General features: G+C 45.3%; 1 protein-coding gene across 6 annotated transcripts in view; it reads right to left on the bottom strand.

The window, feature by feature from the left end:
- The window catches only part of specc1la (sperm antigen with calponin homology and coiled-coil domains 1-like a), a 364982-nt gene that overhangs the window by 23171 nt on the left and 320727 nt on the right, over positions 1–21084 (bottom strand). For all 6 annotated transcript variants that reach the window (XM_078226760.1, XM_078226763.1, XM_078226764.1 and 3 more), the window contains exon 14: positions 5591–5707. In XM_078226760.1, the coding sequence (XP_078082886.1) occupies positions 5591–5707 (117 nt within the window). The remainder of the gene's footprint in view (positions 1–5590; positions 5708–21084) is intronic.

The raw sequence follows: 21084 nt of genomic DNA, 5'->3' as shown, positions 1-21084 counted from the left end.
GAGGACAAGTAGTTGGCCATTGCGTTCCTGCAAAATCTCAAAGGGTGAAATCGTAAACGGGACAACTTGCACATGCGCAGTGACGGTGCATGCGCTGTGCGCGCTTTCTAAGTGGGAAAGGTGAGTGTTTAGCATGAGAATATAGATCAAGGATTTGCAAAGTTTTGGGGCTGTGAATCGTGATTTAGTGTAATACCCATTCACGCGGGTAAACAAATTTGTGATACAGGGGAGGGGAATGACGGTGCCGGCTACTTTGGTAACTAATCATCAATCTTGTGTTTAAATTTAACTGATTTAGCATCAACTCCCATTGAGAAAGAGAGTTAAACCTCTTCCACCCTTTGCGTGTAGAAATGCTTCCTCACTTCACTCCCAAAACCTCTAGTTTTCCTTGGCTCTTCATCCTAGACTCTCCAACCAGATCTCTATCTATCCTACTTGTTCCTCGTAACATTTTGAAAGTCACCCAGGAATATGACACTAGTTAGCATAATCTCCGCTTGTAATTTAACTCTTGGTCTAACCAGGGCCTTGTATGGCTGAGCATAAGTTCTATCTCCTTGTAATGTTGTCCTCTAGCTATAAAGGCTGGCATTCCACTAGCCTTTTAAATAATTTTCTGTGTCTGTTTATGATATTTTAATGATCTGTGAGTAAAAGGCTTTTACAGGTTGCAAAGATTTCAAAAGTAAACAAGGGAAGGTGATTAAATTTGATTTCATCCGAAAATGGGGCCATTGGAAAATATGAAAGATTTTTATATTTTGGAAATATTAAGTTCAAAGAAGTTCCGAGGACAATGGAATCATAGATGAAAGGTAAAAAGGGTATTTAAGGAGAGATGTTGAGAGCTTAGGGGTTGGTTGTGTGAGGAAGATTTGTTGGAAACTGCTCAGTGCTGGGAGAAAGTGCAGTTTGAATCAGTTATCCAGTCAAGCAAAAAAGTCTTACGGCTGCAAAAGGCTTTATGCTGTCTTGCATTTCCACGATGTGGAGATAGAAACATGGAAACATAGAAAAACTACAGCACAAACAGGCCCTTCGGCCCACAAGTTGTGCCGAACACATCCCTACCTTCTAGACCTACCTATAACCCTCCATCCTATTAAGCTCCATGTACTCATCCAGGAGTCTCTTAAAAGACCCTATTGAGTTCGCCTCCACCACCACTGACGGCAGCCGATTCCACTCGCCCACCACCCTCTGTGTGAAAAATTTACCACTAACATCTCCCCTGTACCTACCCCCCAGCACCCTAAACCTGTGTCCTCTCGTAGCAGCCATTTCCACCCTGGGAAAAAGCCTCTGAGAGTCCACCCGATCTATGCCTCTCAACATCTTATACACCTCTATTAGGTCTCCTCTCATCCTACGTCTCTCCAAGGAGAAAAGACCGAGCTCCCTCAGCCTATTCTCATAAGGCATGCCACTCAATCCAGGCAACATCCTTGTAAATCTCCTCTGCACCCTTCCAATCTTTTCCACATCCTTCCTATAGTGAGGCGACCAGAACAGAGCACAGTACTCCAAGTGGGGTCTGACGAGGGTCTTATATAGCTGCATCATTATCCCCGGACTCCTAAACTCAATCCCTCGATTAATAAAGGCCAGCACACCATACACCTTCTTAACCACCTCCTCCACCTGCAGGGCCGATTTTAGAGTCCTATGGACGGACCGCAAGGTCCTTCTGATCCTCTACAGTACTAAGAATCTTTCCCTTTATATTGTACTCCTTCATCCCATTTGTCCTACCAAAATGAACCACGACGCATTTATCTGGGTTGAAGTCCATCTGCCACCTCTCCGCCCAGTCTTGCATCCTATCTATGTTCCTCTGTAACTTCTGACATCCGGCGTTGGACTGGGGTAAACACAGTAAGAGTTTTAACAACACCAGGTTAAAGTCCAACAGGTTTATTTGGTAGCAAAAGCCATTAGCTTTCGGAGCCTGGCTCCTTCGTCAGATGGAGTGGATATCGGCTCCCAAACAAGGCACACAGAGACACAAAATCAATTTACAGAACACTGATTAGAATGCGAATCTCTACAGCTCATCAAGTCTGAAAGATACAGACAATGTGAGTGGAGGGAGCATTAGGCACAGGTTAAAGAAATGTGTATTGTCTCCAGACAGTACAGCCAGTGAGATTCTGCAAGTCCAGGAGGCAAGCTGTGAACAATCACTGAAACAACTATATGATGACATCAACAAGTTCCATCCCACCATCAGACTCACCATGGACTACTCTCCGGAATCGGTTGCATTCTTGGACACGCGCATCTCCATTAAGGACGGTCACCTCAGCACCTCACTGTACTGCAAGCCCATGGATAACCTCACGATGCTCCACTTCTCCAGCTTCTACCCTGAACACGTTAAAGAAGCCATCCCCTACGGACAAGCCCTCCTTATACACAGGATCTGCTCGGATGTGGAGGATCGCAACAGACACCTCCAGACACTGAAAGATGCCCTCATAAGAACAGGATATGGCGCTCGACTCATCGATTGACAGTTCCGATGCGTCACAGCAAAAATCCGCACCGACCTCCTCAGAAGACAAACACGGGACACGGTGGACAGAGTACTTCGTCGTCCAGTACTTACCCGGAGCGGAGAAGCTACGGCATCTTCTCCAGAGCCTTCAACATGTCATTGATGAAGACAAACATCTCGTCAAGGCCATCCCCACACCGCCACTTCTTGCCTTCAAACAACCGCACAACCTCAAACAGACCATTGTCCACAGCAAACTACCCAGCCTTCAGGAGAACAGTGACCACGACATCACACAACCCTGCCACAGCAACCTCTGCAAGACGTGCCGGATCATCGACATGGATGTCATCATCTCATGTGAGAACACCATCTACCAGGTACACGGTACCTACTCTTGCAACTCGGCCAACATTGTCTACCCGATATGCTGCAGGAAAGGATGTCCCGAGGCATGGTACATTGGGGAAACCATGCAGACGCTACGACACGGATGAATGAACACCGCTCGACAATCACCAGGCAAGACTGTTCTCTTCCTGTGGGGGAGCACTTCAGCGGTCATGGGCATTCAGTCTCTGATCTTCGGGTAAGTGTTCTCCAAGGCGGCCTTCACGACACACGACAGCGCAGAGTCGCTGAGCAGAAACTGATAGCCAAGTTCCGCACACATGAGGACGGCCTAAACCGGGATCTTGGGTTCATGTCACACTATCGGTAACCCCCACAGCTTGCCTCCTGGACTTGCAGAATCTCACTGGCTGTACTGTCTGGAGACAATACACATTTCTTTAACCTGTGCCTAATGCTCCCTCCACTCACATTGTCTGTATCTTTAAGACTTGATTAGCTGTAAAGATTCGCATTCTAATCAGTATTCTGTCAATTGATTTTGTGTCTCTGTGTGCCTTGTTTGTGTGTGGTGATGCCGGCGTTGGACTGGGGTAAGCACAGTAAGAAGTCTCACAACACCAGGTTAAAGTCCAACAGGTTTATTTGGTAGCAAATACCATAAGCTTTCGGAGCATGCTGCTCCTTCGTCAGATGGAGTGGTTATCTGTTCTCCAACAGTGCACAGACACAGAAATCAAGTTACAGAATACTAATTAGAATGCAAATCTCTACAGCCAGCCAGGTCTTAAAAGGTACAGATAATGTGGTTGGAGGGAACATTAAACACAGGTTAAAGAGATGTGTATTGTCTCCAGACAGAACAGCTGGTGAGATTATGCAAGACCAGGGGCAAGCTGTGGGGGTCATCGATAATGTGACATAAATCCATCATCCCAGTTTAGGCCGTCCTCATGTGTGCGGAACTTGGATATCAGTTTCTGCTCAGCAACTCTGCGCTGTCGTGTGTCGTGAAGGCCGCCTTGGAGAACGCTAACCTGAAGATCCAAGGCTGAATGCCCATGACTGCTGAAGTGCTCCCCCATAGGAAGAGAACAGTCTTGCCTGGTGATTGTCAAGCGGTGTTCATTCATCCGTTGTCGTAGCGTCTGCATGGTTTCCCCAATGTACCATGCCTCGGGACATCCTTTCCTGCGGCGTATCAGGTAGACAACGTTGGCCGAGTTGCAAGAGTATGTACCGTGTACCTGGTAGATGGTGTTCTCACGTGAGATGATGGCATCCGTGTCGATGATCCAGCACGTCTTGCAGAGGTTGCTGTGGCAGGGTTGTGTGGTGTCATGGTCACTGTTCTCCTGAAGGCTGGGTAGTTTGCTGCGGACAATGGTCTGTTTGAGGTTGTGTGGTTGTTTGAAGGCAAGAAGTGGGAGTGTGGCGATGGCCTTGGCGAGATGTTTGTCTTCATCAATGACATGTTGAAGGCTCCAGAGAAGATGCCGTAGCTTCTCCGCTCCGGGGAAGTACTGGACGACGAAGGGTACTCTGTCCACCGTGTCCCGTGTTTGTCTTCTGAGGAGGTCGGTGCAGCTTGCCCCTGGTCTTGCATAATCTCACCAGCTGTTCTGTCTGGAGACAATACACATCTCTTTAACCTGTGTTTAATGTTCCCTCCAACCACATTATCTGTACCTTTTAAGACCTGGCTGGCTGTAGAGATTTGCATTCTAATTAGTATTCTGTAACTTGATTTCTGTGTCTGTGCACTGTTGGAGAACAGATAACCACTCCATCTGACGAAGGAGCAGCACGCTCCAAAAGCTTATGGTATTTGCTACCAAATAAACCTGTTGGACTTTAACCTGGTGTGCCTTGTTTGGGAGCAGATATCCACTCTATCTGACGAAGGAGCAGGACTCCGAAAGCTAATGGCATTTGCTACCAAATAAACCTGTTGGACTTGAACCTGGTGTTGTTAAAAGTCTTATTGCGTTTCCACAGCAGAGTGGGGGAGAGTTTAGAGGTCATGTAGTTTCCCTTAAAGCGACAACATTGGATATTACTGGCTTTTGATAATTAAACATCTGTAAGGGAGCATTGCTTGGGTGGTGTTTACTTATGGTCTGACCAAGTAGGAATCTTTTTGGAAGACTAATTTTAACTGTGTAAGTGTAGTCTTACTTTTCTTTTTGTTAATAAACTTTTTACTTTTTATTTTAAAATACTACTAATACTAAAATGCTACTGGATTTTGTGCTGTTGATATCTGTACATTTTCTTCTCATTTTCAGAATATAATAAAAGTCGGTAAGCCAAGTTTCCCTCTGGGATTTGGTTTGCTTGGCAATTACCATCAGCTGTAATAACAATGGGAGCAGAGCGTGGCTGCGGGGCTTTCATATGTTAAGTGAGTGGGCAAAACTGTGGCAGATGCAGAGTTAAATGTGAGGAAAAGCTTCATACCTACTGCTTGCCACATTCCAATATCACCACCTTATCACAGGGTCATACCAGGCAGAGCCAACAATTTGGTGCACAGAATGAATGAACCGTGCCCTTTCATTCACCTCACAGTGACTAGTCCAGGCTACCTATTAGGACTGTGCAACATTACCAAGATTGGGGGAAAGAGAGGAGCGTACCAAAACAGTGCAAAAACAAAGTGTGAAACTGTGGAGGGCATTCAATCTGCACAGGAATAAACAAAAATTTAATCCTCATCATCTGAACCAGTTTTACCTTGTCCTGACTGTTCAGCTCCTGGTATGGAATATGTGCTGGAAGATACGTATGAAGCACAGCACAGAATGCAAGACCATCATTCCAACTACTGCTGAAATTTGTGATGTCAATGTTCTAGGGAGAGAAAATGATAACAATATTTAATTATCAGAACAATGCTACAATATCGAGGGAAATTGCATTTCCCATCCTTTCAACTTCTCACACACTAATCTAACAAGATGCCATACATCCTTTCTGGAGCAGGAACTTCCCACTCAATTACACAATTGAGCTCCACCTTTCATTGTCTCTATGTGTGTGTGTTAAGGCAAATCAGTAGAAGATCAAACTAGTACATATCATAGAGAGAAAAGCCAACTCAATTAACTGTTAACTTATCGATCACATTTATTTTGAGCACTCAGTACAGTGGCCTTACACAGACCTTCTCAATATCTACAGAAAACAGCATTTATTACACAATACCAAGGAAAGCAGGTATAAACTCTACCTTATGAACCAAGCCTAATCCAAAAGACTGAAGAACAAGCCTCTCAATTTTAATTTCTCAACATCATTCAACACCACAGCAAGTTAGCATCTTCAAAAAACCTCAAACATGAAGATCCACTTTTTGACTTATCCTTAGGTTGTCTCCACAAGAAGTGGCTCTCTGGTAGATACATTTTGAGATAATAAAATTGCTTCTAGCAGACTGGTTGACATGCGGGGTTGTCAATTCTGGTTGGTGATATTCCTGGAGGTTTCATCATGTTCATTGTGTCTCACTCAGTGAAGTAACCTTTCTCCCCATCGGCACAATTTTTAGAAGTAATAAATGAGAGAGTTTGGACGGCACAGTGGTCAGCACTGCTGCCTCAGCGTCAGGGAGTCAGGTTCGATTCCTGGCTTGAGTGACCGTCTGTGTGGAGTTTGCACATTCTCTCCGTGTCTTTGTGGGTTTCCTCTGGGTGCTCCGGTTTCCTCCCACAGTCCAAAGATGTGTGGGCTAGCTTGATTGGCCATGCTAAAATTGCCCCTTAGTATCCCAAGATGTGCAAGTTAGAGGCATTAGTGGGATAAATGTATGGAGTTACAGGGGTGGGCCTGGGTAAGGTGATCTGTCGGAGAGTTGGTGCAGACTTGATGGGCTGAATGGCCTCCTTCCGCACTGTAGAGATTCTATGATTCTTATAGAACACTAAGAGGGAGATAATTCTCAATGCTCCTCTGAATTTTCTCCTGGCAGTGTCCTGTAGACATTAATCTTTAATTCTCCTGGAAGGTTAACTATTCCATTTATGGGTGAATTGTGTTGCAATCTTAAAAAGGAGAGAGAGTGCACTGTGCCCTTGCCACCCACCGTCAGTGCTGCTTCCAATTGATGTTCAACATGGAGGAGTAACGATTCATCAGCTGAGGGGGGCGGGGCTGTAGGTAGTAATCAGCAGGTGTTTTCATTGCTCATGAGGCTCATGATGCCTCAATGCTAAGGACTCCTAGGGCAACTCGCTCTGTCTGTATACCACTGAGGCGACACTTCTGGTGGGTCAGGATGATGATAATGATATCTGGGACATTGTCTGCAAAGTATGAATCTGTAAGAATGACTACGTCAGACTGTTGTTGTCCAGTCTGTGGGACAGCTCTCTCAATTTTGGCACAAGCCCCCCAGATATTAGTAAGCATGGTTAACAGGGTCATTAAGTGTGCCATTTCGGTACCTGGGTTGACGCCGGCTCGTCCATCCAGTTTAATTCTTTGATTTTCCTGCAGTGCTTTGATGCAACTGAATGGTTTGCTAGGCTATTTCACAGGGCAATTAGGAGTCAACCACATTTGGCGGCATGGGCGGCATGGTAGCACAGTGGTTAGCACTGCTGCTTCACAGCTCCAGGAACCTGGGTTTGATTCCCGGCTTGGGTCACTGTCTGTGTGGAGTTTGCACATTCTCCTTGTGTCTGCGTGGGTTTCCTCCGGGTTCTCCGGTTTCCTCCCACAGTCCAAAAATGTGCGGATTAGGTTGATTGGTCATGCTAAAATTGTCCCTGAGTGTCCTGAGATGTGTCGGTTAGAGGGATTAGTGGGTAAAATATATAGGGATATGTGGGGTAGGGCCTGGGTGGGATTGTGGTCGGTGCAGACTCGATGGGCCGAATGGCCTCTTTCTGTACTGTAGGGTTTCTATAAAAAAAAATTGAGAGTCTGGAGTCAGTCACACGTAGACCAGACCAGGTGAAGACAGTAGATTTCCTTCCCTAGATGACATTAGTGAACAAGATAGGATTTTATGACAATTGACAATGGTTTCCTGGTCCCCATTACTGAGACGAGCTTTTAATTAGACTCATTTATAGAATATCCACAATGCAGAAGGAGGTCAGTACGCCCATCGAGTCTGCACCAACTCACTGACAGAGCTTCCCACCCAGGCCCTATCCTTGAAACAACACATATTTACCCTGCCAATCCCCCTTTTTGTCTGCATCTGTGGCATAATCACCTTCACTCTCCAGCTCTTGATTGTGGCCTCTGTGCTTTCATAGCAGCATCTTATCTGTCAGTCATATGGATTTTGGATGTTAGTGCCTTTCCTATTGGTATTGCTCTCAGATCAAATATACCTGAATTTATTATTCAAAAAATTACAGTCAATCCCTTTACAATCCAAGCAAGCGCTTTCAAACATCCTAAAAACCAATCACAGATTCCACAGACATTTTAAAGAAATTACAAATTGTCCTTGCTGCACTGCCTCTGGGACAGTCTTCACAATAGTCATTGGGAACTGGACTAGGACAACCAAAACTTGCTCCTTTTTTCTTTATTAATTAATGGAATGAGAGTGTCGCTGGCTCGATCAGCATTTATTGCCCATCCCTAATTGCTCTTGAGAAAGTGGCGCTGAGCTGCCTCTTGAATCGCTGCAGCCCCTGAGGTGTAGGTACATCCACAATGGTGTTAGGGAAGAAGTTCCAGGACTTTGATCCAGCAACAGTGAAGGAATGCCAATATATTTCCAAGGTGGGTGGCTTGCAGGAGAATTTCCAGGTGTTGTTGTTCCAATGTATCTGCTTCCCCTGTCCTTTTAGATGGTAGTGGTTGAGAGTTTGGAAGGTCCTGTCTAGTGAGTTGCTGCAGTGAATCTTGTGACTCCTGCCACTGTATGTTCATGGTGGAGGGAGTGGGCTGCTTTTTCTTGAATGGGGTCAAGCTTCAAGTGTTGTTAGAGCTACACACATTCAGGCAAGTGCATTACTCCTGACTTGTGCTTTGTAAATGGTGGATAGGCTTTGGGGAGTCAGGAGGTGAATTACGGGTCGTGGGATTCCTAGTTTCTGACCTGCTCTTGTAGCCATAGTATCTATACGGCTAGCCCAGTTCAGTTTCTGGTCAACGGTAATTCCCAGGATGTTGATAGCGGTGAATGGTTAGATCCTCTCTTGTTGGAGATGGTCATTGCCTGGCACTTGTGTGGCATGAATGTCGTATGCTACTTGTCAGCACAAACCTGGACCTGGCCTTGCTGCGTTTGGATGTGGATGCTTCAGTATCTGAGGAGCACTGAATGGTGAACATTGCACAATCATCAGTGCACATCCCATTTCTGACATGAGAGGGGGAAAGGTCGTTGATGAAGCAGCTGAAGATGGTTGGGCCTAGGACACTACCCTGAGGAACTTCTGTAGTGATGTCCTGGAGCTGAGATGATTGACCTCCAACCACCACAACCAACTTCTTTTGCGGCAGATATGACTCCAACCAGCAGAGAGCTTTCCCCCTGATTCCCATTGACTCCAGTTTTTGCTCGGGCTCCTTCATTAGTTTTTAGAAATGAACAACACAAGGACATATTTCCAGCAATGCCTAACGGAGACATTGACCTGGATTTTGCAGAGAAACCATCAGGACTCACTTATTGTTGGCTAAATTGGACAACAGCTTCCAGCCATAAAAGGAGGAAATCTGGACACTGCTGTCCGATTATCCTTGCACCTCCAGATGCTTTGTTACATTGGCACAGACTCAGTGTTCAGATGCAGAACAAGCATAACATTACAGCACTGGTTACCCACTAATCATGCCAGCAAATGTCAGAGCATGTCAAGTCTTAGCTATTGCCAAAGAACCTCTCTGGTAATGAACATTTACTTTTCAACACATGGAAAGTTATTTCTTCAGACTTGTAAAAATCTATACTTATCCTTTCTGTTTCTTATCTCTGAGAGAAGTGCATTTGGATCAGGTGTTAGAAATTTCATAGGCAATTCCAAAGCAGTTTTAATGGAGACAGGACTTCGGGGATGGGCTCCGAGCTGCTGTTGTAACCACACCATTTATGTGGCTGGTCTAGTTTCCTTTCTGGTCAATGGTGAGCCCTAAGCTGTTAAGGTTGGGGGATTCCATAATCACAGTAAAAAGTCTCACAACACCAGGTTAAAGTCCAACAGGTTTATTTGGCAGCACTAGCTTTTGGAGCCCCAAGCCCCTTCTTCAGGTGAGTGAGGACTCGTGTTCACAAACAGGGCATATAAAGACACAAACTCAATTTACAAGATAATGGGTGGAGTGCGAGTCTTTACAGGTAATCAAGTCTTAAAGGTACAGACAATGTGAGTGGAGAGAGGGTTAAGCACAGGTTAAAGAGATGTGTATTGTCTCCAGCCAGGACAGTTAGTGCGATTTTGCAAGCCCAGGCAAGTCATGGGGGTTACAGATAGTGTGACATGAACCCAAGATCCCGGTTGAGGCCATCCTCATGTGTGTGGAATTTGGCTATCAGCCTCTGCTTAGCGACTCTGCGTTGTCGTGTGTCGTGAAGGCCGCCTTGGAGAACGCTTACCCGAAGATCCAGCAGATAAATATCCTTCCACTAGATCTAGCTGACCCTACCATGCAGCCACAAAGCCCTGTCTCCAATCTCTCCCTCCCTCCTCTACTCGCCCTAGCTGACTTCCAATCACTCCTGGTAGGCTGCTAAATTAAAAGAGCCAGAGGAAAACCCATTTCTCAAAGTTTATCGATGACAAAACAATGTCTGCTCCTTCTCTACCAGCTAATAGTGGGTCCTGCATGATTCTAACCGAGATCTGCCTCGTAACAGCCAAACAAGAATTTAGCAAGAAATGATAGGATGCGAGCTGCCCAGCAACAGGTAGAAATTTGCCTCGTAACAACAGTAGCTAGCAGTCAAAAGCTGTGATGAGCAGGCATCTAGACAGAACCAGGTGTGCATCGCCCTATTAGTAGGAAGCAACCTAACTAGATAACCTCGAAATCAGTGGAAGTATACACATGCTAATTTCTTGAGTCAAGGAATTTGAGAGATGCAGACAGCCAAATACACAGAAAGAAGAATCAAAGAGGAAAATTGGTATAATTGCCAACACCCTCAGAAGTAGACAGGACAGTTCATATCTAACAGCCTGAGAGGCCAGTTCACAACCCACAGCCAGAAGGTGGCCACAACTGGGTCTTAGAGTCAACACAGTAAGAAGTCTCATGACACCAGGTTAAAGTCCAACAGGTTTATTTGGTAGCAAAAGCCACTAGCTTTCGAAACGCTGCTCCTTCATCGAAGTTTCATTGAAGGAGCAGCGCTTCGAAAGCTAGTGGCTTTTGCGACCAAATAAACCTGTTGGACTTCAACCTGGTGTTGTGAGACTTCTTACTGCGTTTACCCCAGTCCAACACCGGCATCTCCACATCTTAGAGTCAAGGCAGTGCAGAAACCTTTATGAAGGCAATTTGAATATCTTTGCTGGACCATGAAAAGATGTTTCCCAGGTTTGATCCTCAGTCTTATATTGTGCGGTAACTATAAGCTGGATTTAATCTTCAGCCTTGTATTGTGTGGTAACTGTCAGCTGGATTTGATCTTCAGCCTTGTATTGTGTGGTAACTATCAGATTTATTTAACTTGGATGTTCTTTGGGAAGGGAGAAGTCTTAAGGAATTTAGGGATCACAGGTATATTTTGGAACAAGGGGTAATTTCTACATAAACTGTGTGTTTAGTGATTCATATATTAAATTGTCTTCGAGTATTGTAGTCCTCTGTGTGTATTTGTCTTTTCTTTAATTTAATAAATAGTCTTTAATAACTGTTATACAATGACTGGACTGGTTATTCTCACTGGAGGTTCACATGACTTCTCACACCCTTCCAAAAACAAAATAATACAGCATCATGGACCGGTGTTTCAAGTTGGGATACCCTTGCAGGTAACATCAGCGTGATTTGTGACAATTCGTTGAGAGTTTTCAGGCTGATTGCTTGAAGAGCCACACTGTTTTTTGTCCCATCATACATACTACAATCATCTTAAGTTACTGCACAAAACCCGAAGCCTGTGGGGAGCTGAGCACTATTTCTTCATCACTGACTGCAAAATCTGCGCCATTAATTCAATGGTTATGTTTAGACATTCATAGTGCTGCAGTGATGGGTCTTATCCAGAACAACCCCCCCCCCCCCCCCCCTGAGTGCCATACACCTCATTGCCAGGATTCATATGCACGCTGCTGATAAAATGCAACTGTGTCCTACAGTTCACAGCTGGACAGTCCTGCTGTTCCTGAAGGGTTTTGGCTCCATTAAACAGTCCATTGATGTTTTAAAAATATTCCATATATTGTCAAAAAATAAAGCAAGCAGATATCAGCGGTGAAACTCTTTTCTGAACCACTTCATTTCCTGTTCTACAAAAACTTATTTTTCTAATGTTTTTGATCCTTTCTCTGCCTAGAAGTGATGTCATTGTACGTGTCACGATTCACAGACACCGCACGTACTATAAACAGTTGACAGAATTGCTCAGAATTCAATGCAGAGCTTCTGGAGTCGGAAAGCCTTTGTCAAAGAGTTTTCACTGTGTGGTGGGAACATGGTCTTAATATAATCTCAGCTGATTCACCTCTTAAGTAATGATGGAAGCCCCTCAATTCAAGTCAGGAAACCAGGCTGCTGCCAAAGTCATCATGAAAACAAGTTCATTGAGAGTTGATGTGTTTAACTGCAGCTCACATTATGCTGAAGTCACCATTGCTCATGCGCTGCCCATCACCTAACTCACTGCACAAGCCTTTTCTGTTTGTGAAATTAATCTCTACCAAATTCAAACTCTAAATCTTTTATGTAAGCATTTACAAATCTGCTGCACAGAAGACATTGGACATTAGTCTCTGGCGGAGGCACACAACAGCTGAGCGAGACAGACAACCTCTTGCTCTCCTCAAGCTAAATGTAACATTTATTAGAAAATCGGAGCTACTCAGTTTGATTAGGTGAAATAACAAAGAACTAAAAGACTGAGTCTGCCTCAAACTCCACTCTCAGGTCAGCCGCACTGTCGACATAGCTGTTCAACTGTATAAACTCTGCATCATTTCACATGGATGCAGTTTAACAGTCGAAACACACTTCAATTTCCAGTGAATTCTGGAGCTCATTCAGTTGAATGATGCCACTGGATGACAGACATGCTGTTAAGGTTGGAGCCAATCTTCATATGCACGCTGCTGATAATGACTATAATCTCTCCACAAGCCCACGCTCCAGTGCATGCCACTCGCGAAACTGTTGGAAGAACCTGATTCATGCTTCAGGGGTTGGAGTTTGGATAATTAATGGCCAAATCAGAGTTTTCACCAAAAACTCTAGCTCCCAAACTCAAACCTCCGACCCTCCCATCCCAAACTCAAACCCCTGACCCACCCGTCCCAAACTCTAACCCCTGACCCACCCGTCCCAAACTCTAACCCCTGACCCACCCGTCCCAAACTCTAACCCCTGACCCACCCGTCCCAAACTCTAACCCCACGACCCGCCCGTCCCAAACTCTAACCCCTGACCCACCCGTCCCAAACTCTAACCCCTGACCCACCCGTCCCAAACTCTAACCCCTGACCCACCCGTCCCAAACTCTAACCCCACGACCCGCCCGTCCCAAACTCTAACCCCCGACCATCCATCCCAAACTCTAACCCCCAACCCTCCTGTCCCAAACTCTAACCCCCGACCATCCATCCCAAACTCTAACCCCCAACCCTCCTGTCCCAAACTCTAACCCCCGACCATCCATCCCAAACTCTAACGCTCCGACTCTCCATCCCAAACTCTAACCCTCCGACGCTCCATCCCAAACTCTAACCCTCCGACGCTCTATCCCAAACTCTAACCCTCCGACACTCCATCCCAAACTCTAACCCTCCGACACTCCATCCCAAACTCTAACCCTCCGACACTCCATCCCAAACTCTAACCCTCCGACACTCCATCCCAAACTCTAACCCTCCGACACTCCATCCCAAACTCTAACCCTCCGACACTCCATCCCAAACTCTAACCCTCCGACACTCCATCCCAAACTCTAACCCTCCGACACTCCATCCCAAACTCTAACCCTCCGACACTCCATCCCAAACTCTAACCCTCCGACACTCCATCCCAAACTCTAACCCTCCGACACTCCATCCCAAACTCTAACCCTCCGACACTCCATCCCAAACTCTAACCCTCCGACACTCCATCCCAAACTCTAACCCTCCGACACTCCATCCCAAACTCTAACCCTCCGACACTCCATCCCAAACTCTAACCCTCCGACACTCCATCCCAAAACTCTAACCCCCCTGACCCTCCCGTCCCAAACTCTAATCCCTGACCCCCCGTCCCAACCTCTAACCCCCGACCCGCCAATCCCAATCTCGACCTCTCCCGACCCACCCATCCCAAACTGTAACTGCCGACCCTCCATCCCAAATTCTAACTGCCGACCCGCTCATCCCAAACTCTAACCCAAGATCCTCCGTCCCAAACTCTAACCCCCGACCCTCCCGTCCCAACCTCTAACCCCCGACCCGCCAAACCCAAACTCGACCCGTCCCAACCCGCCCATCCCAAGCTGTAACTGCCGACCCTCCATCCCAAACTCTAACCCAAGATTCTCCATCCCAAACTCTAACCCCCGGCCTGCTCAGCCCAAACTCTAACCCCCGACCCGCCCATCCCAAACTCTAACCCCCGACCCTCCATCCCAAACTCTAACCACCGACCCTCCATCCCAAACTCTAACCCCCGACCCTCCATCCCAAACTCTAACCACCGACCCTCCATCCCAAACTCTAACCACCGACCCTCCATCCCAAACTCTAACCACCGACCCTCCATCCCAAACTCTAACCACCGACCCTCCATCCCAAACTTGACCCTCACTCCCTCCGATCACAAACCCGACCCCCTTGACCCTCCGATCCCAAACTCGGACCCCTCGACCCTCCGATCCTAAACTTGACCCCCCCGGACCTTCCAATCCCAAACTCCTTCCCCGACATTCCAATCCCAAATTCTACCCTGACCCTCCATCCCAAACCCGACCATCCGATCCCGAGCTCTACCCCATCACAGCTGTATATCACAGTTGTACTGAATATCACAGCTGTACTGCGGGAGGACACCTCGGAGAGCTCATACAGCGAGGCAGTATGGGTAGAGCTCTGGAATAGGAAGGATGTTGGGGGTTTACTATAGGCCTCCCTACAGCCAGCGGGAGAAAGAGGAACAGATGTGTAGGCAGATTTTGGCAAGATGTAAAAGTAATAGGGTTGTTGTGGTGGGTGATTTTAACTTCCCCTATACTGACTAGGACTCTCAGTGCTAGGGGCGTGGATGGGGCAGAGTTTGTAAAGGGCATCCAAGAGGACTTCTTGAAACAGTATGTAGATAGTCCAACTAGGGAAAGGGCTATACTGGACCTGATATTGGGGAAGGAGCCTGGCCTGGTCGATGGCAGATGTTTCAGTAGGGGAGCAGTGACCACAATTCAGTAAGCTTTAAGGTATTGATGGATAAAGATAAGTGTAGTCCTCAAGTGAAGGTGCTAAATTGGGGAAAGGCAACAATATTAGGCAGGAATTGAAGAATGTAGATTGGGGGCAGATGTTTGAGGGCAAATCAACATCTGGCATGTGGGAGGCATTCAAGTGTAAGTTGAGAGGAACTCAGGACTAGCACGTTCCTGTAGGATGAAGGATAAGTATGGCAAGTTTTGGGAACCTTGGATAACGTGAGCTATTGTGAGCCTAGTCAAAAAAGAAAAAGGAAGCATTTGTCAAGGCTAGAAGGCTGGGAACACAAGAAGCAAGTGTGGAATACAAGGAAATTGATATTATTAAACTGGAAAGAGTGCAGAAAAGATTTACTAGGATGCTACCGGGACTTGATGGTTTGAGTTATAAGGAGAGGCTGGATAGATTGGGACTTTTTTCTCTGGAGCGTAGAAGGCTGAGGGATGATCTTATAGAGGTCTATAAAATAATGAGGGGCATAGATCAGCTAGATAGTCAATATCTTTTCCCAAAGGTAGGGGAGTCTAAAACTAGAGGGCATAGGAATAAGGTGAGAGGGGAGAGATACAAAAGTGACCAGAAGGGCAATTCTTTCACACACAGGGTGGTGAATGTTTGGAACAAGTGCCAGAGGTAGTAATAGAGGTGGGTACAATTTTGTCTTTTGAAAATCATTTAGACAGTTACATGGGTAAGATAGGTTTAGATGGATATGGGCCAAATGTGGACAATTGGTATTAGCTGAGGGGTTTAAAAACAAAAGGGCAGCATGGACAAGTTGGGCTGAAGGGCCTGTTTTCATGCTGTAAACCTCTGTGACTCTATGAAAGTAGAAAGAAACTTGACCAAGGAGTCAGGGAAGGGATCGCAAAAAGTCATTGGCCAGCAGGATTAAGGAAAATCCCAAAGCTTTTTATACATATATAAAGAGTAAGGGGGAGCCAGAGAGAGGGTTTGCCCACTCAAGGACAGGGGAGGGAACCTATGTGTGAAGCCAGGGGAAATGGACAAGATATTAAATGAGTACTGTGTGTCAGTATTCACCAAAGAGAAGGACTTGGCTGGGGAAGGGTGTGCAGATAGTTTGGGTCATGTTGAGATCACAGAGGTGGTATTGGGGGTCTTGAAAAACATTAAGGTAGACAAGTCCCCAGGGCCTGATGGGATCTACCCCAAAATACTGAGAGAGGCAAGGGAGGAAATTGCTGGGGCCTTGAGAGAAATCTTTGTATCCTCACTGTCTACAGGGGAGGTCCCAGAAGATTGGAGAATAGCCATTGCTGTTCATTTGTTTAAGAAGGGTAGCAAGTATAATCCGGTGAGCCTTACGTCAGTGGTAGGGAAATTTTTGGAGAGGATTCTTCGAGACAGGATTTACTCCCACTTGGAAATAAGTGGACGTATTAGTGAGAGGCAACATGTTTTTGTGAAGGAGAGGCTGTGTCTCACTAACTTGATCGAGTTTTTCAAGGAAGTGACGAAGATGATTGATGAGGGTAGGGCAGTGGATGTTGTCCACATGGACTTCAGTAAGGCTTTTGATAAGGTCCCCCATGGCAGACTGGTACAGAAGGTGAAGTTGCACGGGATCAGATGTGAGCTGGCAAGATGGATACAGAACTGGCTCAGTCATAGAAACAGTTTTAACAACACCAGGTTAAAGTCCAACAGTCATAGAATGTAGCAGCGGAAAGGTGTGTTTCTGAATGGAGGGCTGTGATTAGTGGCGTTCCTCAGGGATCAGTGCTGGGACCTTTGCTGTTTGTAATATATATATATATATATATACTATATATATATAAAAAAATGATTGAGGAAAATGTAACTGGTTTGATTACTACGTTTGCGGACGACACAAAGGTGGTGGAATTGCGGATAGCAATGAGGATCGTCGGAGGATACAGCAGGATATAGATCGTTTAGAGACTTGGGCAGAGAGATGGCAGATGGAGTTTAGTCCGGACAAATGTGAGGTAATGCATTTTGGAAGCTCTAATACAGATGGGAAATATAGAGTAAATGGCAGAACCCTTAAGAGTATTGATAGGCAGAGAGATCTGGGTGTACAGGTACACAGGTCACTGCAAGTGGCAAAGGAGGTGAAGGTGGTAGTCAAGAAGGCATATGGCATGCTTGCCTTCATTGGCCGGGCATTGAGTTTAAAAATTGGCAAGTCATGTTGCAGCTTTATAGAACCTTGGTTGCACCACACTTGGAATATAGTGTTCAATTCTGGTCGCCACACTACCAGAAGGATGAAGAGGCTTTCGAGAGGTTACAGAAATGATTTACCAGGATGTTGCCTGGTATGGAGGGCATTAGCTATGAGAGATTGGAGAAACTTGGTTTGTTCTCACTGGAAGGACAGAGGTTGAGGGGCGACCTGATAGAAGTCTACAAGATTGAAGAGCATGGACAGAGTGGATAGTCAGAAGCTTTTCCTCAGGATGGAAGTCAATTATGAGGGGCCATAGGTTTAAGGTGTGAGGGCAAGGTTTAAAGGAGATGTACGAGGTGAGTTTTATTTTACAGAGGGTGGTAGATGCCTCGAACTCGCTGCTGGGGGAGGTAGTGGAGGCAGATAGTGACTTTTAAGGGGTGCCTGGACAAATACATGAATAGGATGGGAATAGAGGGGTATGGTCCCCGGAAGGGTAGTGGGTTTTAGTTCAGACGGGTAGCATGGTCGGTGCAAGCTTGGAGGGCCGAAGGGCCTGTTTCTGCGCTGTAATTTTCTTTGTTTTTTGTTCTTTGTAGGAGACCATGACAGGAGCAGCACCAGACATATCAAAAAATTAAGTGCCAACCTGGTGAAGCTACAGCAAATTATATGCCTACGACAGCACAACATTACACATATACTAAACAATGGAAGCAAAATCTTTTTGCCAAAGTAAAGCAATCTAAAAGCCAATGGATCAGATCAAACCTCTCTAGTCATGTCACATCGAGTCATGAGGAGGCGGCTCCGCAAGTATTCCCATGCTCAATGATGGAGGAGCCCAGCACGCAGTGCAAAAGATAAGGCTGAAGTATTTGCAGCAATCTTCAGCCAGAAATGCCAAGTGGATGATCTATTGCGGCCTGATCTGGAGGTTCCCAGTATGACAGTGCCAGTCCTTTGTCCATTTTATTCACTCCACGTGATATCGAGAAATCATTGAAAGCATTGAATACAGCAAAGTTTCAGCACCTTAGTTTGAGAGAATTGACCTTTTGATATTCAACAGCATTACCATCACTGAATCCTCCACTATCAACTTTCTTGGGATTACCATTGACCAGAATCTTAACTGGAATAGCCTGTGGCCAAAAGAGCATGCATGGGGCTGGGAATTCTACAGGGAGTAACTAACCGCCTGACTCCCTATAGCTTCTCAACCATCTACAAAGCACAAATCAGAAGTGTGATGAAATATTTTCCACTTGCCTGAATGAGTGAAATGCCAACAAAACTCACTCGACGTCATCCAGGGCAAAGCAGCCCGCTTGGCACCTCATTCGCCACTTTAAACATTCACTCCCTCCATCACTGATGCACCATAAGATGCACTGCACCAACTCACCAAGACTCCTTCAACAGCACCTTCCAAACCCATGACCTCTACCAGCCAGATGGACAAGCGCAGCAGACTCTTGGGAACAGCAACGCCTGCAGGTTTCCCTCAAAGCCACACACAACCTTGACTTGGAACTATTTTACTGTTCCCTCACTGTCTTCGGTCAAAATCCTGGAATTCACTCCCTAACAACATTGTGGGTGTACCTACACCAAATGGACTGCAGTTCTTCAAGGAAGCTCACCACTACAAACACAAGGGCAATTAGGAATGGGCAATAAATGATGACCTAGCCAGCGACGCTCACATCCCACGAATAAATGAGAAGTGTGGAAGGGATTTTGCTCCTTTGGCTGCTTATTTTAGTGGCTAGTCCCAGATGCCTCCAGATGACACATGAACGAGGAAGGAAATCTAAAATTTTCACACTAAAAAAATTTGGAAAATCAATAACAGAACAGAGCCCGAGGGAATTTATGACATCACATGTACTAGACATAACAGTTGTTGATGAAGATTGCCAATGAAGCTGACATATAGCTAGTTATCTGGGATAAAAATCATCACATGCCAAAGAACACAGATCCCAGTGACAGACAGTATGCTCACAAAATATTATCCAGACAGAATGGAAACCACACACAAAACAACTGGATAGGCTTCAAGTGGTCACAGATTCCAGCAAACATTTTGTAGCTTGTAATCTAACCACAAGGTCAAAGTCACTCAAACAAACCATTCAAGTTTTGCTCTTGTGCTTAATGATAAAGTGATTATATGACAGATTTGAATCTCACTGTATATTAGTTTCTCACATTATGATAGCATTTATGAATTGCTTGTATTCAGGGTTGTACAAACTAACTAGGCTGCTGAATATCTTATCAAATGATTAAACTGAATATTTTCACCTTCGATATGGTATCTGCTGTTTAAACGAAGGCACAGCATGGGCTGAAAAATACCAAATCAGGCCCTAGTTTGTGTTTTCCAGTTGATATTAAATGTACGTCAATAGGTAACAATAATATTTAGTCTATTCACTAACAGCAGCAGCTTGTATATCTCTACATTATCAATCCCATTTTTTTGTAACTTGCATCTTTTTGATCTACATCATAAAGCACCACTGGGAGGTTATACAAAAGCATGACTGATGCCATTTGGAAAATTCAACCCATCAGTCCAGTGGCCCTCCTCTGCACCCTTTCCAAGGCCTCAATATACCCGCCAAGTGAGCAGAGCAGAACAAAACTAAACCATGTTGCAAGTGAGGCTTGACTATAATCTTGCAAAAGGACAAAGTGCCTTGTCTTATACTCACTTGTACGAATGCACCCCAATATCCCACTTATTTAGCTATTGTTTCACAGTAATGCTCATGTACCTTCAGAAATATCACTGTTCCTTCATTACACTTCACTAAGATCTCAGAATTCCTGACCAGAAACCATTCCCAGTGTTACCCATGATGCCAGAAACAAATAAAAATCTACAACATGGTGCATTGATTGCCTACATTGCACAATGCCAGCAAGCAGGAATTAAAGGATTTTATCCCTGGCTATTCTTATCCTCATATCTTCCTGTTCATAGCTCCTTTTTGAAGTAATGAATTAATTATTTCTTAGGTAAATTCATTGCTGCTGTCCACATGCCCTGAGATAGATCAATCTCACTTAAAGAAATTTTACTCAAAACTAATTATCTCATATGTATTTTGCAAATTTTGCATTTGCCTCTAAACAGCCTCTTGTTGAGTCAAGGTCCTCAAAAATCAAGCTTTATGGTCAGAACAGTTCATCTTTCCAACCTGCGCAATTTTCGAATTTTACAACTATTCTTACTGAGTATGGAATTCAAAGAGCAAACCTGCGATAAAAAGTTAGTCTCAATAATGATAACCATGAAACTATCGATTGTCGCAAAAACCCACCTGGTTCACGAATATCCTTTAGGCAAGGAACTCTGTCCTTACCTTTTTGGTCTACATGTCATTCTAGACCAACAGCAATGTGGTTCACTCTTATTTCAGAAAGGACAAAGGCCCTCTGAGCCCAGTCAATCCTGCAAGGTCCTCCTCACCAATATATGGGAACAA

The sequence above is a fragment of the Mustelus asterias genome, chromosome 13, assembly GCF_964213995.1.
Source record: "Mustelus asterias chromosome 13, sMusAst1.hap1.1, whole genome shotgun sequence".
NCBI lineage: Eukaryota > Metazoa > Chordata > Chondrichthyes > Carcharhiniformes > Triakidae > Mustelus > Mustelus asterias.
Note: the sequence above shows the minus strand (reverse complement) of the source record. Positions and strands in the feature narration are given on the sequence as shown.